This window comes from Vigna umbellata, chromosome 10 (assembly GCF_029865625.1).
Source record: "Vigna umbellata cultivar VRB3 chromosome 10, Vumbellata_1.0, whole genome shotgun sequence".
Classification (NCBI taxonomy): domain Eukaryota; kingdom Viridiplantae; phylum Streptophyta; class Magnoliopsida; order Fabales; family Fabaceae; genus Vigna; species Vigna umbellata.
The window spans coordinates 4,405,881-4,431,589 of record NC_142174.1 but is presented as its reverse complement, the minus strand read 5'-3'; the positions used below and the strand labels follow the sequence as shown (position 1 = coordinate 4,431,589).

The 25,709-nt window shown below is 36.9% G+C and overlaps 3 protein-coding genes across 3 annotated transcripts in view; all 3 read right to left on the bottom strand.

The window, feature by feature from the left end:
• Nucleotides 1-863: 863 nt before the first annotated feature.
• The window catches only part of LOC148191701 (uncharacterized), a 32,499-nt gene continuing 7,653 nt past the window's right edge, over nucleotides 864-25,709 (bottom strand). The window contains exons 2-10 of the mRNA XM_088100746.1: nucleotides 21,143-22,918; nucleotides 18,049-18,580; nucleotides 12,160-12,742; nucleotides 6,374-6,430; nucleotides 5,528-5,700; nucleotides 5,357-5,434; nucleotides 5,108-5,201; nucleotides 4,784-4,983; nucleotides 864-1,310 (exon numbers count right to left, since the gene is read on the bottom strand). Coding sequence (XP_087956872.1) covers nucleotides 1,146-1,310; nucleotides 4,784-4,983; nucleotides 5,108-5,201; nucleotides 5,357-5,434; nucleotides 5,528-5,700; nucleotides 6,374-6,430; nucleotides 12,160-12,742; nucleotides 18,049-18,580; nucleotides 21,143-22,918 — 3,658 coding nt within the window. The 3' untranslated portion in view covers nucleotides 864-1,145. The remainder of the gene's footprint in view (nucleotides 1,311-4,783; nucleotides 4,984-5,107; nucleotides 5,202-5,356; nucleotides 5,435-5,527; nucleotides 5,701-6,373; nucleotides 6,431-12,159; nucleotides 12,743-18,048; nucleotides 18,581-21,142; nucleotides 22,919-25,709) is intronic.
• Nucleotides 1,367-3,981, bottom strand: LOC124846572 (uncharacterized). The gene is made up of 3 exons (XM_088100744.1): nucleotides 2,519-3,981; nucleotides 2,036-2,438; nucleotides 1,367-1,957 (listed from the first exon to the last, which is right to left on the bottom strand). The coding sequence occupies exons 1-3, from the start codon at nucleotides 3,964-3,966 to the stop codon at nucleotides 1,577-1,579; spliced, it is 2,232 nt and encodes a 743-aa protein (XP_087956870.1). The 5' UTR covers nucleotides 3,967-3,981; the 3' UTR covers nucleotides 1,367-1,576.
• Nucleotides 18,448-21,120, bottom strand: LOC148191702 (uncharacterized). Its single transcript, XM_088100745.1, has one exon. It carries the CDS (start codon nucleotides 20,737-20,739, stop codon nucleotides 18,937-18,939), a length of 1,803 nt encoding a protein of 600 aa, XP_087956871.1. The 5' UTR covers nucleotides 20,740-21,120; the 3' UTR covers nucleotides 18,448-18,936.

Sequence of the window (25,709 nt, the reverse complement as noted above, 5' to 3'; positions counted from 1 at the left end):
ATCTCATTATACTTTTAATTGTCATATTATTAACATTGATGCTAATTTTTTTTTTTTTTTCACTATCAAAATTTCACTTAATTTTAAATACCTGTATGTACTATATAAACTCGCTGGTTGGTCAATATAGGATGACCGATTGGTCTTAAGAATGACCTAACAGTCAATACAAACCAACATTACCAATAGCACGGAATAATTAAAGATAAAGCATGTTTAATAGTCGTTGAGTTATAATTAGGCCGGTAATAATTATAAGTTTATCTCAAAATTTATAAATACAAATTTGATGAATAATAGTAGATAATTTCATTGAATTTGTGTTTAATATTTATAAGTAATTTTCGACTCGGACTCAACGAGATATATATATATATATATATATATATATATATATATATGAATGCAGGAGGAAGTGTGTTTTGGAGTTGTAGAATCGACCGAGAAGAGTGTGTGATCATATTATTGGTGTTTGTCTTACACTTTTTTTATGCAACTTTAAGTCCATGGTTGGAAAGCAAGAGTAAATGAACACGTAACACATAATCTTTTGATGTTTCTTTTAGAGGCATTAGCAGCATCTTGTTCAGTAAGAAATTATTTTAAAAAAATCCAACTTCTCTTATTGCTTCCTGCGTGAGAGGACAATTCCCATATTGATGTATCCATGTAGAAAGTTTGTTTCCCTTTTCCTTCTCAAATACATATTGGATGGCCCCAACTCAAAAATTTGACTAATAAGACTGATTTAAGTTTGAAATCAATTTGATAAAGAACTCAAATAAGATAATCTTGAATTTTATCAATGGTAATGATATGCATTTTCCATGTCCTAAAAGCTAAAATAAACAACAAAATCATAATAAAACAAATAGAAGAAATTTATACTGCATAACATGTATCCGAAGACCAAATGTATTAAGAAAAATAAAACAAACAAATGATGATGGTTTTATTTGAGAAAAGATGATAGGTTCGGGAAAGTATAAGCTAAGAACAAAGTTTCAACGCAACCAACATAAATTAATAAGAAACGGAAGAATAATATGAGATAGCCAAGTTTGTGCTCAAAGTAGTTCTGACTTGGAAACTTTGAGCCTGATCATGTTCCTGAAGTTGATGCTTAAGATCCTCCGAATGCAGAATCAAAGTAGCTTGAGTCTTTCAACATCATCCAACCAATCCTTATTGAAACCACAGTTACGCAGATCTTTTAACAATTCAACAAATTCAGGGTGGCTTGACATATCAAACACAATATGGCTTTGGAGAAACTTCAAAAGCTCAGCCAGACAAGTGTAGGCAAAGCCCTTGCAAGGTTGTCAAACTCGAGAGTTTACGTAAACTCGTGAGAGTCCAGTAAACTCGACTCGTAAACTCGACTCGTAAACTCGACTCGTAAACTCGACTCGTAAACTCGTAAGAGTTTACTTTGTATGAAAAAAATATAAATAACATTCTAATTCAAATAAGATAACAAAATTATATAAATTGAAATACATAAGTTCATAGAAATATTGTTCATAACATAAAGATATAATGTAAAATATAAATTGAAATGTCAAAGTCTCTATGCCTAATCCTCTAATCCTCTAATAATGGCATCATCATCTCCATCATCATCATCATCATCTAACTCTTCCTCTGATGAATGTTGTGCTTGTGCATCCTCATTGTTCTCAAATGTTATGTTATCAAGATCAAGAGCATCTAAAACAGGATCTGTTGTTGCTCCATCTAAGTGAACATTTTCACTATCATTTTCACCTTCAACTTGATCAATCTCAACAACATCATCTGTCTCTTCAGCTATCCATTCATCATCTGATTCTATGTCATCAAATGGAAGAGCTATAGTTTTTCGAATCTGTCTACTTTTCAGCTTGGAGTTATACATCACATAAACTAAATCATTCATCTTTTTTTGATGTAAACGATTCCTTCTCTTTGTATGAACCTAAAATGAAAGATAATATTTTTAGTGAAGATATAAACATAATAAAGGAATTTATAAATTAAAAATAATTTAAATTACCATTTCAAATGAACTCCAATTACGCTCACATCCAGAAGAACTACAAGTCAAGCTTAGAATTCGAATAGCAAATCTCTTCAACTCTGGAGTTCCATCACCAAACATGTCCCACCATTCCCCAGGATTTAACTCTTTCCTACACTCTTTTGCATCTTCCATTCCAAACAGGCCTCTAGCATTATGAAATTCAACAATTTGTAAATTAATTTTTCTTCTTTCTGCCATATCTGGTATCATTCTTCTCATGCAAAAATACAATCCTTCTTTCACCTCTCCACCATCATCAGATCTAAAGTTAGGTTCATAGTGGAAATGAGGGTTTAGAAAATAGGCAGCTGCATGCAAAGGCCTATGAAGTTGATTATCCCATCGAGCATCAATTATTCTCCAAACCTCTTCATAACTACATCAATCATGCTATATCAGAAATAATCTAACACATAAGTAATTAAACATTGAATGAGTAAAAGTTTGAAAATTTACCTCTTTTTGATATTGTTAAAGTTAGACCTAATCTTCTCTTTTGCACAGTCCATCTCTTCATAAATGAAACCCATTGCAGGTTTTACATCTGAGTCCACTAATCTTAAGACAACCATGAGAGGGGCAGCAGCTTTCAAGCATATGGAGACATTCTTCCAAAATCGGCTATCTAATACTACATGTGCTACTTTTCTCCCCTCTTGTGAAGTTCCAAACTTGCTTGTCTTCCATTCCTCAGAGCTGAACATGGTCAACAACGATGCCTTCAATTCATGAAGACAAGCAAGAGTTAAATAAGCCGTGGCAAATCTAGTCACACCCGGTCTTATAAGGTCTCTACCTTTAGTAAACTTTTTCAATAAGGAAATCAACATTGATCTCCCATAAATGTAAGTTGTAACTTTTCTTCCCTTCTTAATGGTCAATTCATGGACCTTCAAATTTTTTTCAAAATCTTCGAATATCAAATCAATGCAATGTGCTGCACATGGAGTCCAATACAATTTTTCCCTCTTTTGCATCAACAACTCTCCGGCTGCCTTGAAATTTGCAGCATTATCAGTGACAACTTGAACAACATTTTCTTCTCCAACAAACTCGACAACATCATCCAACATTTTGAAAACTTTATCAGCTGTTTTTGAAATGTCTGAAGTGTCAAGTGAATAAAGAAAAACCGTCCCTCTAGGACTATTCACCAAGAAGTTGCAAATAGAACGTCTTTTTCTATCCGTCCAACCATCAGACATAATTGTACATCCAGTTTTCTTCCACTCCTCCTTATATTCCTCAAGATTTGCATTTGTTTTCTTCACAGCTTGTTTCAAGAGCTTCTCTCTAATATCATGATAAGATGGTGGTTTGTATCCAACTCCATACTTACCAATCATTTCACACATCTTTGCAAATGCTGGATTTCTAATTACATTGAAAGGAATGGCACTGGTGTAAAAGAATTCAGCAACTTGAGCATCAACTTCTTCTTTGTATCCTTTTTTCATCATTTGATTTATAGTTGCTTGAACTCCCCCCTTACTAGTAGTAGCAACTTTTTCTTTTCCTTTAAAACCGAATACCTTGTGTCCTCCTTCAAAATTTTCACTTTCTTCCTCGTCTTCACCGATATTTATCTTTCTTTTCTTTAATGAAGCATTCTTAGCTTCTGCAACTACTTTTATCATCAAATTTTTTATTTCATCCGGAACAGAAGCACAAGGCTCAGAATCTTCTCTAGTTCCAGCAAGATGATGCTTAAATCTAAATATGCCTCCACTTACAATCTTTGAGCAATAGTTGCATTTCACTTTTCTTCCATTACCATTAACATCAAATCCATATTTCCATCCAATATCAGATCGGTTTCCTGGAGCATTTTTACTTCTACTTCTACTAACTGATGAAGATACACTTGGATTAACTTCTCCTGAATTTGATGCGTTTCCCGACATAGTGAAGTAAGCTTTTTCACTACAAATATAAAAAATAAAATGTGCAAACGTTTAAAAATGGAATAAAAACTTGTGTAGCAGTGCAGTGCCGTCTCCCCTCTAATGATGTTGTAAAGTGGTGCAGTGCCCCCCACTATATTTCTCCCCTCTAATGTTTTCAAGGGAGTCACGAGAAACTACCCGAAAGCCATATAGCAGTGCAGTGCCCACTATATTTAGTCTAAAAGAATAAAATATTCATTTCCTAATAAAACTGAAAAACGTAACTCACGGGTTATAATTTTAGAATGACAAAACGTCACCCACCACCAGCGGCTGGAAGAAGAAGAGCAGACCAGAAGTTGCGACGCGAGGAAGGCGGCGAGGATGGCGGCGAGGATGGCGGCGATGACGGCGGGGGACGAAACGCGACCACGCACGGCGGCTGAATGAGCGACGACGACCACGATCTGCAACCGGACCAAGCGCGATCACGAGCGGACGACGGGGACGAAACGAGCGGACGAGCGGACGAGCGCGGACGAGCGGACGAGCGGACGAAGATCAGTGGTGGAGTGAAAACCAGGCGGACGACAGGGACGAAACGCTAAACAGTGGTGGAGTGAAAATCAGGTTTTAAACCCTAAACAAAACGACCATTCTTTTCTTCGTTTCAGCTTTTATCGAACTCGCTAAATCGCTGTGCAATCGCGATTCCGAACGATTCCAGCGAGTCCATGTCCGATTCTACCGAGTTCAGTCCAAAAACGAGTTTGGTACCGAGTTAACTCGGCAACCATGGCTGAAAACGTAAACTCGGACGAGTTAACGAGTTAACTCGCGAGTTTGATAACCTTGAGCCCTTGTATCTCTCACTCATGGCATCGTATGCTAAACGAAGAGAAGGATGCTTCACAAGGAAATTGCTTAACAGAGCCAAGTTCTCTGACCCCAAATGCTTGTTAGAGACAAGTTGCTCAAGCTCCCTTCTTACACTATAACCAGAACTTGAATCTTGAGTGATCTCAGCAAGTTTCTCTGAAAAGGAAATCTCATTCAAAAGATAAACAATAAAAACACATTCAAGTGATCAAATTCATGTCATCTCTCGTAGAACAATTAATATGCGGATAAAACAAAATACAAGATATCTTCTTGTAACCTGGAGAAGCTTTTTGAATGTCTTCAACACCAACATCTTCAAGTTCTATATTCACAACTGAAAACGGTACAGATATTTGAGCTTCTCCATGTTCCTACATAGATTCAATCAATCCGTCATAACATCAGCTTCAATCTCTTTATATTTTATGAGTAGAAAACAAGCAACACTAGTTTTTAGCATGGGAAGTTATATATATAATATTTCACTACATTCAAAAGTAACTGATAAGTGAAACAATGAACTAACTGATTCTGAATCAGTTGACAACGCTATCGTCTTCTCATATGGTGATGCAGTTCCATCTTCACAAGTTTTCTTTGTTTCCTGCATAAAATAAACGAGTTATTAAATTGAGTATTTGATTGAATGTGATTTGCAGTTAGATATGTTAACGGAAATAGATTGATTTGTGTTGACCTGCGATGAAGGGAAGTCAGTTCCTGATAATACCTCAGCTTTAGCATCAATTGAAAAGTCTTCTTTTGCTTTTGTCATTTCATTCTGACTCCTAATCTCTGTGGGTTTAGAGTCTTCGTGGAGATCATCTGCGATCTCTGTTAATATATTCTTTATAGGTTGATCTGTCGCTTCTGATCATATAATAAATATTAAACACCTCTCACAACGTAATTCACAAGATTAAAAGTGTGTGCTTTTAATTATAAATAATATTTTTAAAAGTGTAAGAGTATTTGTTTATAAATGATATTTTGATAATTAATACAAGCTAGCTTCAATTGCTTATTTTCTTCCGTTAATTTTTTTCCTCTTCACTTTGTATTTTTTTCTCTCTGTTACCATAAATGAAACAAAACATCTATGCTAGAGAATAGTTTTACTTTATCGCATTATGAATTTCTTAAATAATCTGTTTCCAGAAAATAAATAAATTAGAATGCAAAAGAATCATCATATAAATATGCCTCAGTGATCATGGCATATGTAAAAAAAAATTATATAGAATAATAATAGTAAGAGTTGTAAATGATAATTTAAATATCATATCAATATGCATACTAAATCCAAACACTAAATGATAGTTCTAAGTAGTATTTAAATAACATTTGTGTAATTTTAAAAGTGGATCCAACGTATTTATTTTAAAACTCAATTTCAATTTGAAAATTATAATCCAAAACTGAAAACATGTGTTAGGTTATTGTTTTACTACGATGTGGTAGTTTTAAAACTTTTTATCACAGCTTGGTGAGTACCCAAGACATGTTGAGTAAAGAAAATAAGTAGAAAAAAGAGAGTCAGAACCTGTAGAATTAGTATTTTGAGAATTGGTAAACACTGAGTTAGATGTTCCCTGAAAATCTCCATCATTAACATCTTTAGATATAGGAGGCTCCGTGTTAAGATTTGAAGAAGGTATGGCCGTTTCTTCTTCATCATTTTCCTGCATATAGATTTATTGAAACCTTAATCTTGTAGGTTATTAGTGTTTATAAATTCAATTTAGTAATAATTCATTAATAGTATATGATGTTAGAGGAATATGAAGAGTAAATAAAGTATTAAAATCTCAATAACTATTTGAGTATATTTTATTAATTTTTATTAAATATTTTAATTTAATTTATACTCAAAGTTCTTATATTTCTATTTTTTGTTTAAGTGAGTGACATAACTATTATTTTATGTCATTATTTTGCTCATTTGTTTTTCGTTGTTAATATAAACAATATACGCGACGTGTATATTATACCTTAATTGAAAAATAGCACTGGTATTAATGACTTTTGTTTATTATTATTTGAGTGAGCAGAAATAGTATCATTCACGTTATCTATAAACTCTCGTTATATTTGATCTGTTTATTTTTCAAATGCAAGATATCACTCAAATGTAAATAAGTTGTGTGAAAACCTAGAGTGGTGGTGATTTTTACAAGAAGAGAATAGTATACAATATTTTAATTATAAAAGGTTTAAGTCATATAAATATTTTTAATAGTTGAATTTCATTTTATATAAAATTGTCGTTTCTCTAAACCTTTTCTTTAAGTTTTCTCTCTATTATTTCTCTTTAATTCTAATCTGAATCTTTATTAGAGATCACAGGATCGATCATAGCAATGAACTCTACATAACTATTAGATCAAGGAGTATATAACAAAGTAAGTTTTCATTTTTTCCTCACTAGTACAAAAAGGGGTTTCTAACGCGCCATATACGCTTCGGTTTCGTAAAAACCGAAGCGTATAAAAAGGCGGTGGTAGTTTAGTAATAAAAGCTAAGGTATACGCCTCGGTTCTTTACTAACCGGTGTCTAAAGCAGTGTACTACATCGGTTTGCCCCTAACAGAGACCTATGCTTTTTTAATAAATTTTTTTAAGGGATTAGGCATCGGGTGGCAGTACAACCGAGGCAGTAGGCTGGATATTGCCTCGGGTATTTTGGAAACCGAGTTAATAGTCCTGCTCTAGGGTAAAAACATATGCCTTTTCCTTCTTCCCGTGTTTCCCCTGCGTTGCTGCCTCCACTGCCTCCACAACTACGCTGCTTCCTTCTTTGCTGTCTCCAACCACTTCAGACGGTGCCTCCATTTAATCACGCTGAGGGTGGTGCATCTCGCTGCCTCCAATGACGCTGGTGCTCTCTCTATCGCTGCTCCCACCGCTACCTCCAACGACCTCCGTTTCTGCGTTTCTGCTCCCTCTGTCGCCTTCTCCCTCTGCCGCTACCCCATTCCTTTCTTTCCCTAGCGGCGAAAACCCTAGCGGCCCCAATCCTTTCTTTCCCTCTCTGTTCCGCCTTCTATTTTCACCTTCCTCCTCACCACCATGTACCAACCTTTCTCTTTCTCTCTTCTTCTTCTTATTGATTTTTGTTTTTCAATTTTATTTTCTTTTTTTTCAGGTTGGGTTGAGTGTGGGAAACGAGAGAATGAGTAAGGTGTCACCGAAGGAGAAGACCACTGGTATATGAAGAACCAGAGAAGCACATCGCAACATTTGGACAATGGCCCGATCCTTCTTACGGTTACTGTTTCTACGGGTTTCCGGGTGGGGATTACCCTTACTACCCTCCCCCGGGACCGTCGTCATCTCCGTCGCGTCCCCATCCAGTGTCGCCGTCTCCTCCTCACATCTTCACTTGGGATTTTCTCAGCGTCTTCGGTAGCTTCGAGAACAGGTATCCGATTTATCAGTCTCGGTTCGAGTCGAGAGCGAGCAGTCTGGATTCGAAGGAGGTGAGGGAGAGGGAAGGGGATTTCCGAATTGGAAGATGAGAAGGAGCACGAAGTGTCGAGAGAGGCTCTTGTGAAGGAGAAGGAAGGTGAAAAGGTGGTATGGGAAAAGGGATCCGCTGGAGTGAGGGATTTCGGGGAAGGGCCTTCGAGCATACCGTGGGGAACCTTGGAAAGACTTCAAGACAAATCCAAGCTTCACTGCTCACGGAGGGTTAAGGCAAGGAGGCAGTCACGAAGCTCCGAGAACAAGTACCTGAGGCCGGGGACTCTTTGGATGTTGTCTGTACTGAAGATGAAATCCTTTCCAGATTCTTGTTATTTCCTATGTGTTTTTTGGGTTCCATTGATCTTTCTGGATTTTTAGTAGTTCCATTTGCTTTAATGTTTTTGCCCAATATTACTTTGATTAGGATGTGCCTTTAAATTCTTGATCTTGGTTCTTTTGTTTTGGTTAATCGGTTCATGACTTTACTTTGCTGCTTCTTGGATGAATTGAGTCTTCTTGGAGGAATGGAGCAATATGACCCATTGAAAAAAAAAACCACCTATTGCCTCGGTTGACCAACAACCGAGGCCAAATTTTTGGCGAAAAAAAAATAAGACACTCTTTACTGCCTCGGTTGCATTTGAACTGAGACAAAAACATACATCTTTTTGACTCGGTTCTCAACCGAGGCAAAAAGCCTACCACTTTTTACCTCGTCTGTATATACCTCGGTTGTAGAACCGCTGCGGAAAGGCAAAAATAATCGCTGTCATTTCCTTTTACTGTACTAGTGCCTCTTTTAATCATTTTAGCCCTTGTGGTGCATGTGCTACTAGGGTGATGCATGTGATTGGAGATTGTTCTCGGTGAATCTCTGTTGCTCTTATCATGATGTTATGTTTAAAATTTTAATCGGGGTTTTGATAAGTTTTGTAGGTGATCTTGTGTAGAATATAGCTTTAGAGAGAGTAACAATGTGAGAAGGGATGTTTCTGTTCTCAAGTTATGGAAGTTAATTTTAGTTATTTCATATGTGAAATTCATTCTCTTTTGTTGTGATTTTAATCCTAGAATTATGATTTTCTTTTGGTCTGTGTTGATTGAATTGTTAAATAAGTTTGTGGTATGTTGAAGCTACTAAAACTCTAGTTTTGTGATATGTGGTATAATGAATATGTTAAATCTAGTGTTGTGGTATGCTTGTGGTAATAGATTATGGAATTGATCTTTTGGCTAAGAATGGTGTTTTAAATCTATAATTGGAACGTAGTTGATTGGTTTAAAGTATCATATGTTGTATAAAAACTGACAAAATCACGAACAATATTTTTTGAGATGTATAGTTTCACTGTCTTTAAGGATTTATCCAAAGTGTATTGTATAAGTCTTCTATGATATAACAGAAACTTTCTAGAAAATTTCTTAAGATTTCAGAACTAGCAAGAAACTCTACAAGAGAGTAAAAAAATAAACTCAGGATATAAAGAGGATAAGAAAAGAAAGAAAGAAAAACTAAGATAACTTGAGGAATAAAGTTTCCTCTAGAGAGGAGAAAAGAAAGCTTGATTTGGTGGATTTTTAGGAATGCAAGGTCTATTTATAGAGCAGAAACTTGGTCATTCTTTTGCAATAAAATATAATTAACATTTTACAACATGATATAAACTTTGGTATGGATGGTACTATCCCAAATTGTAGGATTTTTATTGTCTTTATTATGCAAACTCAATGTACGAGGTTATACATTGTTAGGAAAGTTCTAAATTTGAGTTTGACAAAGGGGCAGGGAAGGGTTTCTTACAAGGCAAAACTGTTGGGAATCCAAGTGTGAGTCTAAGTCCCACATTGGATATTGGATAGAAATGAGAAAGTCAAGCACTATATAAAGATGAAAGACTCATTAACCAATTACCTTAAGATTTTGGGTAGAGAGTAATGTCAATCCTTTATATAGTTGGGCTCATATCTCATTGGTGTTTGTTGGTATTGTGTCTCTCCGGTGAACCTCCTACTCAATAGACCCAACAGAGACAATTTGAGTCATCTTAGAAAATTTTGGATTCGTACTTCGTTAATCGTTGAATCAAACTAAAATTTTGACAAGTGGTCCTAGACATATGAATATTTAGTTTGACCATTAATATCTTGGATTAGAGGTTTGTGGTTACAATAATGTTTTTCATCATTTCGATATAGTTATTATGCAAATGAAATGGAAAATAAATTATGCATTGTAAATGTTTAGATTGTATTAAATTATATGTGGTGAGATTGGTTGAAAGTGGGAAACATATGTATGACATTGTGTGTTAAATTTGTTGGGTTATTGGGCTCCCTTCCTATGTAGAGAATTTGCCCAAATAATGTGGACCTTTATGTTTCACTAGGTTAAATAAAGATGGGTCAAATTAGTAGAAGGTTATAGTATAAAAAACAATTTCAGTATTCTTATGGCAGGAACCTTATATGTGATATGGTGTAATCCATTGAGAGCGCCCTTACAATGAAATAAGGGCCACTACAAGTGCACAATTTCCATTGAATCTAACCTCAATGCATGATATCTAAATAATTAAGTCTAGAAGAGTGTTTTGATGTGTGGTATATAGTTTTACATCTATTTGAAATGTACTGAGGTATGTTATAATATGATTATATGATATGATTATTGAGGTATGATGTTTCTTTTATAAATTAATTTATATTTTTTTTTCAATAATGATCACCTTAACGATAAGAAAATGAAAATGCACTTCTAGAAACACCTTTAGATAAATGGGAATCCAACTCTCCGATTAGATAGAAAATAGTAATTTTTGTAATGTATAGTTTTGGGATAGAACAGAACATAGTAGTTTGAGATGTATATATGTTATGTTAATACAATTATACTTTATAGGATAACAATAGTAATATACTTTTATACTATTAGTTATGAAAATGTTTTATTTTATTAGCCATAAAAATAAGATGTTACGAGTATTTTTTTTTTAAGTTGTTAAAAATACTGCTTTTGTTTCCTATTATGATTTACCCATTATGTGCGTAGCGTAATGGTATTTACACTGTTGGAATAAAAATTTATGCGAGAAGTATCATTTTCTTAGCGTGTCATGTTGTTGGTTTATCAGATACGATTTTGTATGTTAATTGCTCATTGAACTAAAACAAGAAACTTACTGGTGAATGTGTTTTATGTGGAGGAAAATCTGTTGGTGATATTGGCATTGATGAAGCTTTTCCAACAACAATTTGTTGTTCTTCCTCTACTCTTTCTTTGCTTTCTTTCACTACATCCTCACGTTGTTTGTTGTCTTCATCAATCTTGGCAAGAGTAGATTGGTTTGCATTGTTCTGTGATGAAGTTAACTCACTCCCTCTGCGTGATGCTGCTTCATCTTCAGTCCTAATTCCAGAGTCTTCTCTCCTTGGATTCTCATTGCCAATCTCTTCGGGTTTAAGATTACCAAGAGCTCCACTTATTTGCTCATGGAGATCCCGATTTTTGAAATATTCTACAGAAAAGATAGTAACACCCTATTCAAAAAGTACTAACAAGAATAAAATAAAATGTGTGCGCTTAAGAATCATAATTTTAAAGTTAAATTCTAAACATATATATATATATATATATGTTATCTTTTAAATAAAAAATAGTTTAAATTCTTGCATTAATTAGTTATATTTCTACAATATTTAGATCGTTTGTAGTTAATGACTATACTAACAGCATTTTAGACCTTTTACATATTTTTTTAAATAATTATAATAATGATTTTTTATTATTCCAAGCTTGTGATATATATCTTTAGTAAAACTAATGAAAAACCAATGCGTAATGTGTAAAAAAATCGCATATAGTACCTGTCATAGAATATGAAAAATGTTTGAGATCTTGAGGGAATGAAGGGATGTACGGTTTTGGACAATTACTCACCAAACAATGTTTTACGGTAAGAAATTCAATCTTCTGGCGAAGGCTTGGAAGTTCAACAAAGCCTGCAGTTTTCAGATTTGGAATCTCAACCTTTTCATCACTGTTTCCCTCGAATACTTCCTCTAGCATACTTGCTTCCATGATTAACAGAGCTTCTAACATGGGTACCATTTTGGAAGTTGAAACGGGAAAGATGCATTTCAATTTGCTGCATTCTCTTATGATAAGTGCTTTCAGCCTTGGGAAAAATGGCTTTCTCTGATTCTTTGCATCCTCACCAATTATCCGTTTTAATTCATTGCATCTATAGATGTTAAGTGCCCCTAAATATGGTAAACATTCCAGCATAGAAGCACAAAATAGTACTTCAACTTTTTCACACCTCTGAATATGTAACTCAGTAACGTTTTGCAGAGTGAAAAGAATCTTGGATGTATCATTCAATGACAAATTTTCCAGTTTCCCAATCATTTCTTGTGCAATCACATCATTTGCATTGGGCTCATTTACCTGCAAAGTGTTCACCATAGTCAGAAAATGCCTCATGCTCCCACCCAAACTATACAATAAATCTATCTTTTCTCTTAACACATTCCACCAATAACAAGATTCAGAAGTCAACTTAATTACTAATAAGCATGCGAAAAAAATATATTGGCCTCATCCTTTTCGATCGTATATATATGCATCTGTTAGGTGTTTAAACTCAAGCTGTTATACAGTTAATTCTGTTACTTTTCGTTTGCTATAAAACTCTGTCATATTACTTACTTTTATCACTTCAATACATACAAGTATTTTTCACGTATTCATTTTTCTCTGTTCTGATATCTCCTATCAGTATTTCATACTCTGCATTCTCTTACAGTGGTATCCAGAGCCCAGGTTGAAAGAGGACCTAAGGGGTATCGTTTCCGAGTTCAGTGCGGTTGGCTGTGTGTGGTTTAGAACGATCAAGAAAGCAGTTCTTGGACAGAGAAGAAGGGTGGACCATGGCTGATTTTTCTACGACAAACCTTCCTGTACTCACCGACAAGAATTGGAGTAGGTGGAGCACGCAAATGCGCGTGTTGTTTCGCGTTCAAGATGTGAGCAGTGTGGTAGAAGGAGATAATTCCATGAGTGATTTCCGTGGTTCAGAGGATCAGAAGGAGATACTAAGAAAGAAAGATGATAAAGCCTTGCTGATCATTCACCAATGTGTGGATGATATGCATTTCGAAAAGATACAAAATGCATCTACGGCTAGAGAAGCGTGGGAGATATTGGTACGCTGTCATTCTGGGGGAGAGAAAATCATAAAAGTGAAACTCCAGACGCTGCGGAGACAATACGAACTGGCACAAATGGAGGATAGTGATAAGGTTAGTGATTATTTCACTAAAATTCTGAGTATTACTAACCAGATGAAGAGATGTGGCGAGTCCATTAGTGATTTTATGATAGTTGAAAAGATAATGCGGTCTCTACCTCAGCGGTTCGATTATATTGTTGTGGCTATTGAAGAATCAAAAGATACAGAGAAGATGAAGATTGAGGAACTACAAAGTTCCTTAGAGGCACATGAAATGAGATTGGTAGACCGAAATCCCGTAAAGAATGATGAGCAAGCACTCAAGGCGCTGTATGTCAGAAATGAAGAGAAAAAGAAGTTCAAGAAATGGAAAGGAAAATCAGCGAAAGGAAAATGGAAAAATGAGTATAATGCAAATGAGCAAGATGAAAAGGTTGAATGTCCTGAAGGCAAAAGTGGTTCTGAAAAGAACATAAAGAAGAAAGATAGAAGGAATGTAGAATGCTTTAGTTGTCACAAGATGGGGCATTACGCATTCGAATGTTACTCAAATAAAGGTAAACAGAAGAAGAAACAACAAAACAAGGAGGCGTATCTAGCTCAAGAGGATTTTGACTCAGAACCATTAACGCTGATGGTGACAACAACATCTGATAATTCACAATCATTTGTGAAATCGTGGTATTTGGACTCGGGGTGCTCAAATCACATGACATGCAACAAGGAGTGGCTGATCAGATTAGATGAATCAAAGAAGAGTAAGGTCAGATTCGCAGATAACAGCACACTCCAGGTAGAAGGAATGGGAAATGTGGTTATACGGAGAAAAGATGGCTCACATGCTATCATAGAAGATGTTCTACTTGTGCCAGCAATGAAATGCAATCTGCTAAGTCTTGGACAACTTGTTGAGAAAGGATTTACAGTTGTTATGGGAGGCTGTGATCAAGTAGAAGTGTTTGATAAAAATAAAGTGTTGATCTTGAGAAGCAAGATTTCTAAAAATCGAACATTTCAAGTGTGTATGGATGCAGTAGGAAGCCGGCAGTGTTTGTCTACTATAAAGGATGATGATACCTGGAAGTGGCACTTAAGGTTTGGTCATCTAAACTTTAAGGATTTAAGGCAGCTAAGTGGAAAAGGTATGGTTTCTGGAATGACAGAAACCAGTATACCAGAAAACGTGTGTGAATCTTGCATTGTGGGAAAACAAAGCAGAAGACCATTTCAAGCGAGACTGGAGATGAGATCCAAAGGATGTCTTGATGTGGTGCACTCAGATATATGCGGCCCTATGGAAGTGTCGACCTTGGCTGGAAACAGGTATTTTGTCACTTTTGTTGATGAATTTAGTAGAATGGTTTGGGTGTTTCTGATACAGCTGAAGAGTGAAGCACTTGAGACATTCAAGAGGTTCAAGATTAAGGTAGAAACAGAGAGTGGAAGAACCATTAAAATACTTAGGACCGATGGAGGGGGTGAGTATATGTCTCATGCATTTGAACAATTCTGTCAAGACAGTGGAGTAAATCATGAAGTAACAGCACCATACACTCCACAGCACAACGGTTTGGTAGAAAGGAGAAACAGAACAATTATGAACATGGCTAGGTGTTTGCTGTGTGATAAGTGCTTGCCACGAAATCTCTGGGGTGAAGCTGTGTCAACAGCTGTTCATATATTGAACAGGTGTCCTACCAAGAGACTCACAGGCAAAGTTCCACTCGAGGCATGGACAGGTACGAAACCAAGTGTAAGTCATTTTAGAGTGTTTGGATCTTTGGTTTTTAGCCACATTGCAGATCAGAGGAGATCAAAGCTTGAAGATAAAGGAGAGGCGATGGTTCTCGTGGGATACCATCCGACAGGGGCATATAAGCTCTACGATCCTAACAAAGGCAGAATGGTGATCAGCAGAGATGTAGTAATTCTAGAAGATGAGAGTTGGGATTGGGAGAAAGGGCAGACCAGTATCAAGAAGGTGTCGGTGGTGACTGAGATATCAGATGCAACTGATAAGAAAGTTGTTGATGGTGCTGATAGTGATGATACACTAAGGAGACCTAGAAGACAGTCTACAAGACCACCCAGATTTTCAGATTACGACTTATATACGGATACTGGTGTAAGTGATGAAGGTGATCTGGTGCACATGGCGTTAATGGCTGGAACTGAACCAATAGATGTTGATGAAGCTATGGCAGAAACCGAATGGAAGGTAGCTATGATTGAAGAACTCAAATCCATCGAGAAGAATAAAACGTGGAGTTTGGTCGATCTGCCACATGGAAAGCAATGCATTGGATTGAAGTGGGTTTTCAAGCGAAAGCTGAATCCAGATGGCACTGTTTTAAAGCACAAAGCTAGGCTTGTGGCAAGAGGATTTTTTCAAAGACAAGGAATTGACTTCACAGAGGTGTTCGCTCCAAGGTTAGAAACAATTCGTGTAGTAATTGCTATTGCCTGTGCTAAAAGATGGTCTATGATTCAACTTGATGTTAAATCTGCGTTCTTGCATGGACCACTGGAGGAGGAAGTCTATGTTCAACAACCTCCAGGATTTAACAAAGGGAATAAGAAGCAGCAAGTGTACAAGCTTCACAAGGCTCTCTATGGCTTGCGGCAAGCTCCAAGAGCATGGAACAGAAGGATTGACGGGTTTTTCCTTGATCATGGGTTTAAACGCTGTGTTGTGGAGCATCGTGTGTATGTAAGGGAGAGCACTGACGGCAACAGAAGGATTTTCTGCCTATACGTAGATGACTTGTTGATATCTGGATCAAGCCTAAAGGAGATAGACGAGTTCAAGCGTATGATGGAATCTGAGTTCGAAATGACTGATCTCGGGAAGCTTAATTACTTCTTGGGCATGGAATTTACTCAGACAGCAGCAGGATTGTTGATGCATCAGCAAAGATACATGAAAGAGTTACTGGAAAGATTCAAGATGGCTTCATGCAATGATGTTAGGAGTCCTCTTGAAGTAAATACCAAGCTGAAGTTAGATGAGACTGAAGAAGGAGTGAATGAAACGATCTTCAAACAGGTTATTGGCTCATTATGATTCCTATGTAATAGTAGGCCTGACTTGATGTTCAGTGTAGGTCTTCTGAGTCGCTTCATGGGAAATCCAAAGAAGAGTCATATGGTGGCTGCCAAAAGGATATTAAGATACGTAAAAGGGACAACTAACTATGGAATTTTATTTCCATATGGTTTACGTGAGCATGAACTGAAGTTTGTTGGCTATGCAGATTCTGACTACGGTGGAGATCTTGTTGAAAGGAAAAGTACGTCTGGAAACATATTCTTCATCAATAAAGCACCTGTTTCATGGAGTTCTAGGAGCAGAATGTTGTTGCTCTGTCTAGCTGCGAAGCAGAATACATATCTGGATGCCATGCAGCTTGTCAAGGGGTTTGGTTAAAGGAACTAATGAAGGAGTTAGGGATAGTTGAAGAAAGTCCAGTGCTGTTAAAATTGGACAACACTTCTGCCATGAACTTGGCTAAAAATCCTGTTAGCCATGGAAGGAGTAAGCATATTGAGATAAAGTATCATTTCTTGCGTGACATGGTAACCAGAGGAAGAATTGAGCTGATCTACTGCAAATCTGACTTACAACTTGCAGATCTTTTCACAAAACCACTTAAGATTGATAGAATTGAGTTTCTTAGAAAAGATATAGGAGTGTTATCTTTGGACAGCTTGATTTAGGAAGGAATGTTAGGTGTTTAAACTCAAGATGTTATAGAGTTAATTCTGTTACTTTTCATTTGCTATAAAACTCTGTCATATTACTTACTTTTATCACTTCAATACATACAAGTATTTTTCACGTATTCATTTTTCTCTGTTCTGATATCTCCTATCAGTATTCCATACTCTGCATTCTCTTACAGCATCTTCAAAAATTGAATTATTATCTTATTAGTTTTTTAATGATGTTTCAGACAAGAGAAAGAGAAAACACATGTGGCATCTCACGAATGAATATTTTATATTTTTGGTAAAATACTATGTAATTATACAATATCGTGCTTTAAAATTATCTCATTTTCAAACAACTGACGTCATTGTTAAATAATTTTATTCTGAAAGAATAAAGAATTTAGTTTTATTACATGTTAACTGTTTACATGAATAATAAAAAGTGTGTTTGACACATGTAACAATGTATTACGAATAACTTACCTGCGTTAATTAAATAACTAAATGTTTAATTCCTCGACAGAATGTTTTATAAATAAAATATTCAATTTTTCAAATTTCAGCCATTAGCTATCTATTGTTGCGTGTCAAAAGTTTAATAATATCATGCTTAGGAAATTTATTTCTAAAAGAGTGTTTTCAATTTTAAACACAAATAAAATATTAACATAATGTTAACCGAATTGAGATGAGATGAGATTGTTATATGATTAGTCATAATTATATAAAAATGTTAAACCTTTATGTTCAGAATAAAATATAAGCATAAAAAATACAACACATGTAAGATAAAGAGGAGTTAGAAGGTTACCATTGAGAGAGAAGAGTCTATTTGTCCTTTGCTCTCATCTTTGGAAGTTGACTTCTTCACTAATGAACACAAGGACTCATCATCACATTTTTGAAAAATGTCCACAAAATTAGGCAAGTTATATAGATAAACAGCGTTTGGAGATGTGAATATGACGTCTTTTAATTCTTGATGTAAATCTTCCTCTTCATGCTCATGTTGGTATCGGTCAAATAAGTATTTTAACCCATCACAGTCGCCTATTATAATATCTTCAAGTTTTGGAATTTTCACCGGAAGTACAAATTGTAACAGGGGACACTTGGAGACATAAAGAGTGGTTAAATTTGGAAATATTGAAATAGTACTCTTGTTATTATTATGAGTATCAACTATTTCTTCTCCAGAATCTTTCCATTTGTTTTCATCTCTTATTATACTTTTCAATTGTTTACAATAACTTATCTGCAATGTCCCCAACGACAATAGGCTTTGTGTCGTCGACAACTCAAAAAGAGATGTCAACATTGTTGGTATACATAAAAATATATCTCTTTTTTAGAACTTTCAAATACAGGAGTACGTAAGCACAACACTCTAAAAACTCACAAGCATCACTCTGTTTTTCTCTTCCTCTCGGCACACACAAACTTTCTTATTCCTTCTTCCTTTTCTCTTTCTCTCGGTGGTGGTGCATCCTACAATTATTCTCCCACACTTTTATAAGTGAGGTTCATACAAATAACAAACACAGTGCACAATACAAAAGCCATAAAACAAGGAGCACTTTCCGGAAGACTTTAGCTAAAGTGAAGACACATCCCTCAATCAGCATAGTGGTAGGTCCCATCCATTTAACGTTTACCCAACAAAATTCCCCCGTAAACGTAAATGGGTCTTGAGTTTTTCTCATCCTACACCAAATTTACTCATTCCATTATTACTTGGATTCTTCCTGTCGAACATCTCTTTTGCTTCGGTAGTCTTCTTCTTGACCTTGATTCTCTTCTTCTTGACCATAACTGATTTTTCACTAATTGGATTCATCTCTACACTTTCATCTATTCTATTCGCCATACTGCTGAAGTTTTCAGCCTCTGATCGCAGTGCGACACTTTCCGTTGCACTTTCTTCTAATTGCTTCGTCATTTCTTTCTTCTCACGAAAAATATCATCTCCCAAGTGGTCAATTTTATCACGCTTCTCTGTAGCATCCTGATCCATCATCTTTAATTGTTTTAATGAATCATGCAATTTGGACATCATATTTTCCGCGGCAACACGGGCTCGACGCTCTCGATCCAGCTCTGCAAGAACCTCTTGAAATTTCTCTACAGAAACATAATCTGAGTTACCCACTTTCTCTGATGGACTTTCCGGACTCTCCACCTGCTCCTCTACACTATCTGGCAAAATCATCAGCAAACTCTCCATTGTGCTTTCTGTTGAGCTATCCACCACGCTCTCTGCAAGCTCCTTCGAGCTATACAAACTGACCAAACACCTTTCTGGACTGTCTGATCTCCATGACTTTGCATAATCTGGATGCGTCTCGACATCCGATCTCCACAACTCTTCACACCTCGGACGCATCTCGGCATCCGGTTTCCACATCTTCACGTAACTTGGACGCAGTTCAGCATTCGATCTCCAACTCCTCAATGCAGTGTCCGGGCTCTTTCTCGGCAACGCTGCGTCTGGGCTCCTTGCCATCAACAAAATTCCTAACTCTTCACTTTCTTTCTCCGCTTCCTCTGTATGGAGATTCATCTCCTCCTTTTTCTCTGCCCTACAATATTTCGCTATATGACCGGGCTTACCACAATTATAGCACTCAGCCGATCTACAGTCATATGCATAATGGCCGTGCTTACCACATCTAAAGCACTCTACACTTGACCGATCTCCTCGGCCTTTCCATTGTCCTCGGCCACGCCAATTCTGCCGACCGGTTTGCTCTTCCTCATCTTCATAATCACTTTGGCCTTGACCTCTTCGTCCTTGGCCTCTTCCTCCAGGATCACCTCGGCCTTGAGTGTTCCGAGCTCCTCTCCTCAGATCAAACTTTGCCTGAAGTGCCTGATCAAGTGGCTGATACAACTTTCTTCTCCGTTGTTCGTGCGCCTCCAAAGATCCTGCAAGCTCTTCAACCGAGAGTTTTGACAAGTCCTTTGACTCTTCAATGGCACACACAATGCTCTCAAAATCATCTGTTAACGATCTCAGAATTTTCTCCACAACCCGACTGGCTGATAACTCCTCTCCGTTTCTACATATTTGATTTGCCACTGCTTCCACCCGAGATATATACTCGGTTACTCTTTCTTTTTCCTCCATTCTCAAACTTTCAAACTCGCCTCTGAGAGTTTGGAGCCTAACTTGCTTCACTCGGTTGTCACCTTTGTATACTTTCTCCAGAATCTGCCACGCTTCTTTTGAAGATTTTGCATTTACTATCTTCTCAAAGCCAGATTCATCCACAGCTCGGTACAAAATGTATAGAGCTGATTTATCCTTCACACGCGTTTTCTTCAACGCTGCAAGTTGGGCAGCCGTCTGTCCTTCGTCGTCGGTGGGTTCTTCGTACCCATTCTCCACTACATCCCATACGTCTTGGGATCCAAGAAGAGCTCTCATCTGCACACTCCAATTATCAAAGTTGACTTTCTTTGTCAATTGAGGAAGGGACACACTGTTTGCAAGGTTTGCCATTTTTCTCTTTTTTTTTCTCACTCGGACACTCAAGTTCTTATAGCTCTGATACCAATTTGTTGGTATACATAAAAATATATCTCTTTTTTAGAACTTTCAAATACAGGAGTACGTAAGCACAACACTCTAAAAACTCACAAGCATCACTCTGTTTTTCTCTTCCTCTCGGCACACACAAACTTTCTTATTCCTTCTTCCTTTTCTCTTTCTCTCGGTGGTGGTGCATCCTACAATTATTCTCCCACACTTTTATAAGTGAGGTTCATACAAATAACAAACACAGTGCACAATACAAAAGCCATAAAACAAGGAGCACTTTCCGGAAGACTTTAGCTAAAGTGAAGACACATCCCTCAATCAGCATAGTGGTAGGTCCCATCCATTTAACGTTTACCCAACAAACATTGGACATTGCGAGATAGACAAGCATTTAAGATTGCAGAGGGAGATCTTGCTCTTAAACAATGCGCCTTGCAAATGTATGCAATCACATAGATCTATTGTTTCTAAATGTTTTAGAAGTTCAGAGGGAAGGGGTCCATTGCATATTTCTTTCAAATTTTTCATTCCTACAAGTCTAAGCATAACCAACCTGGATAAGGCACTTTGCACAAGAGAATCATTATTGTCAATTAGGCATGTGAGTTGTGAATTATCTGCCAATGCAATCTCCATTAGATTGCTCGTAGATTCATCTTCAGGAAAAATAATATCAGGTATGAGATTTTTCCATACTCCTAGAGGTCCACTTAATCTAAGAATTTCTGCTCTTTGAACTAGATTCTTCAATGTCTCCTGAGAAAAAATTTTCATAGCGTTATCCACATGCAGGGAATTCCTTAAAGGCCATTCAGGGTAAAAATTTTCCGAGACGCTATGTTCCCCTATACAAAACCTTTGATAGTTAGGAAGCTGTAGATGGCAATCTTTAAAAATTTTATTATCATCAGTGGTTACTAAATGCAACTCTTCCAATGAAGAACAACTTCTAATCACTTCAAATACATTGCTGCTTTCAAAATGACAATAATTCAACTTCAATAATTTAAGATTCACCAGTTTTCCAATCTCCCTAGGCAATTCATCCATCATACATCTAACCAACTCGAGAGTCTCAAGGGCCTGTAGGTTTCCAATAATCGAGATGTCACCTAATTTGAATCTTTTGAGGTATAAAGATTTCATATTGGTCAACCTTTGAATTGACTGAGGCAATGATAACCTTGATCTAGGTCCAAAGAGTAAAAAGCTAGTATTTGATAAAATCAAAACTTGAAGCCCTGGTATGTTTTCAAAGAATGAATTTGGGACCTCCACATGATCATATGTCTTCATGTAGACAATAAGAATAACAAGTTTAGATCCATCAAACTTGGAGGAAAATAAATCATTGATTTTTCCTTCACATAATAAATATTTAATATCCTTCCCCTTTTCAACCTTTGTCATTTCATTCTTCTTAGATGTATTCACTGCCACATTCTCCTCGTTAGCTATCCACAAAGCCATTTCACGAACCAAGTCATGCATTTTTACTCTTCCATATTTACAATTCAAAAGTAAACATGAATCTATGAGTTTATATTTTGCTACAATAACTTTCTTACGACATTCGTCGTAACTGTCATCGTCATCAATTTTGTCAATGAGAGTTGCTCCTTTAGCAAGTCTGACTAAAAGTTCTTCAGATATTTCTTCATCTTCTCGAAACAAAGAACATAAAAGGAACAATTTCTTGGCTGTTTCATCCTTCATATTGTCATAACTATACCTTAGACATGTATAAACTTTTCTCCAACTTTCATCTTCATCATCATGTACCTGCATGGACTTTTGTAAGGAGTTTAAGGGTACATCCCATTCTTCCAGAAGTAGTGAACCCTTTAAACTACGACCAATTAAAGCAATTGCAATTGGCAATCCTTTACATTCTTTGGAAATTTTTCGACCTCTATCAAGAATGCTTTTAGAGGAATAATCCCTTAAACCAGCATACTTTTGGAACAATATCCATCCCTCTTTCTCAGGTAAGATATTAAGTTTAATTATCTTCTCACATTCCATTTTATTGCATATTCTTATATTGCGAGTGGTCACAAGAATTCTACAATTGTTATGGTTGCCCTTAAATGGAATACCTATTTCTTCAAAATTGATATCTTCCCACACATTGATAATGCTAATTCTCACCATTATCTAAGCATGAATTTAAGAGCAAAATCAACTCCTTTCTAGCTTGTAACTTGCTAAATCCTCTCTTTTATCTTAGTTTCATGAATAAATGTGTTTTAGGCTACATTGATGAGATTTCATCTATAATCCCTTTATTTTGTAGTAATACAATGATTGGAAGAACCTCCACGAAAAGTATAAAGCTGAACTAACCACATAAGCAAGCAGACCTGCACAAAATAGAAGAAAACACAAGGCTGCAGCAGAGACTCACGCCGGGCGCCTACTGACCTGGGCGGCGCCGGGCGTGAGGTAGCTGACCCATGGCGCGCCGGGCGCCGGTCTGTCGGGCCGCCGGGCGCGACTTTTTGCTGATGTGGCAGAAACGCTTTATTTAACCCTGGAACGCGAAGGGCTCGGGGTCTTTGGTTCTTTGGAGGTCCGATTCTTCTACTGGAGCTCATGGAGGGCGTGAGGAGCTGCTGGGTTCCTCTACTTCTCTACCTTTGGGTCTCCTTCTTCTTCCATCTTCCACTTTGTAAGCTTTAGGGTTCTCCATGGAAGTGGAGAACCAGATTCGTTTTGTTAGGGATTGTTGTAGCCTATGGATTCTTGTGTAATGAATGATTGATTTGATTATATATATGCCTTTTCTATCAAGTGCTAGTATTCTTGTTTCCAATCTTAAAGCTTGCATGTAATAGGAATGTTCATGACTTGAATTTGGGGTTTCATGGATTATGGGGACGTAAGATGGAATCTAGAACTGAAACAAGAGTCCTTGTGGTCATTGATTCTAGGGATGGAAGATGATTCACATGTTGTCTTAAGATCCTAGCTCTTTAATGCGGGTTTGCTTGTTAGATTGTCCAAGGAATTGGAGTTTAATGGGGATAACCTAGGCTCTTTCACCTAAGGGATTGGGGCTAGAGTGTTTTAGTGGATTGACTTTAGTAAATTGATAGAGAGGAGATAAAATTGGTTATACACAAGCGTGCATTGGTGAAAACTAACCTTAGCAATGTCATTTCATACCATTTCTAGTCTTTTCCATTTCCAAGTGCCTTCAATACCAAAGTCCAACCTTGTAATTATGTATGAATTTATCTTTCTGCACTTGTTCTGTATATTGATGTTTTGTTATTGAGTCTATATGAGTTGTTAATCGCACAATTCTCTAGTATTACGAGTCTCTTGGGAAAACGATACCCGGTCTTACCGGTTTATTACTTGAACGATTCGGTACACTTGCCGAACCATCAACAAGTTTTTGGCGCCGCTGCCGGGGGACTCGTATCAACAATAGACTTTTGTGAGGTTTCTAACTTGTTTAGACTTGATTTGTATATAGAACTAACTCTTTTGTTGTAAATAGATTTTCAATTTTACTTGGGCTAATTTGTGGCTTTAGCCTAGTTGTGTCTAAGTGTATGCAGGGGATGTTCATACAAGGAGGACTGCAGCCTCAAAAGCATCATGAAGACCCTGAGATTAAAGGAAGTTTAGGACACAAGGAGACAACTAGCTTGAGCACTACAAGCTGCCCAAAATTCTCCCTTCCTTGAAGTTGCTCCAAATACTAAGTGAAAGATGAAGAAAGGGAGAAGAAAAAGAGAAAGACTAGTCACCACCACCCTTGGATGAGAGACAAAGAACTCAAGCCTAGCAAGCAAAATTTGATCAAGATGATTGAGTGTTTGAAGATGTCAAGGTAGTGGAAGGGCTAAAAAGAAGATATCAAGCTTTGAGAGTTGATTTGGTGGCTAGAATGTGATTCAAGAGGAGTTGGTGGAAGGAGCACACCAACATCAAAATCTGCACTTCATTGAGTAATCCGTCAAGCTAATGACGTTAAACAAGCGCTTTTGGGAGGCAACCCAATTTTCTTATCCTTTTTACTTGTGTTTGTGTGGTTTTTATGTTGTGTGCATTAGTAGCTTATGTTTTGCATGTTTGTGTAGTTTTGAATTGTTGTGATTTTTGAGTTGTAATGTGTTTTTGTGGTTTGTTTGGTGTGTTTTCAAGTGCTTAAATCTGTTATGACATGTTAGAGTGTGCTCTATGATGTTTTGGTGTGATCTTAAGTGCTTAAATATGATTTGGATGCATAAGTGCAATTTTGAGTTGTAGAGTAAAAAGCTTTGGAAATGTGCATTCAATTCACCCATTCATGCATTCAATTTCATTCCTTATAGTTTAGACAAGTTTCAATGATGAAAACATGATATTCTGGATTGATTTGAGTGTGAATAAGGGTCATATACCAAAAATCACAAGTTGGGAAGCTTAATTTCGAAAACTGCAGAATTCTGCAGTTTTCTGCATAATTCACGCCCGGCGCCTCCTGATCAATAGGCGCCCGGCGCAAGCAGCACCTGGCTCAGTTGGCGCCCGGCTCAAGCAGACCTCTGCTCAGCAGGCGCCCGGCTCAAGTAGCACCTGGCTCGGTTCACGCCCGGCGCCTCCTGCTCGGTAGGCGCCCGGCCCCAGCAGCACTGGTTTAAGCACAAAATTTTTTTTTGCTTGTTTTTTGGTTTTTAATTGTTTTGCTGCTTTCTTTTGCAAATTTCTTTTAGTGTGTTTATGGATTCTTCTCTTCAGTTGTTGACTATGGGATGCTAATTTACTTTGAGCTTTCTTGTGCAGAATAACATCTTCCTTAAGACTTTACAGGTTTGAAAACCACCATTGGTTAACCCTTGAGGCATGCGTGAGTTGAGCAAACCATATGACTTGAAGATTTTGCTGCTCATGTACCATGGCCTGGGGGCCAGGCCCCTGCTGATGGGGGAGGTGGA

Coding starts and splice junctions, on each gene's coding strand:
- LOC124846572 (XM_088100744.1), bottom strand. CDS start 3,966: ATGTCGGGAAACGCATCAAATTCAGGAGAAGTTAATCCAAGTGTATCT. Junction 2,439..2,518: donor TTTAACAATATCAAAAAGAG/GTAAATTTTCAA, acceptor TGATTGATGTAG/TTATGAAGAGGTTTGGAGAA. Junction 1,958..2,035: donor ATTGGAGTTCATTTGAAATG/GTAATTTAAATT, acceptor CTTTCATTTTAG/GTTCATACAAAGAGAAGGAA.
- LOC148191702 (XM_088100745.1), bottom strand. CDS start 20,739: ATGGCAAACCTTGCAAACAGTGTGTCCCTTCCTCAATTGACAAAGAAA.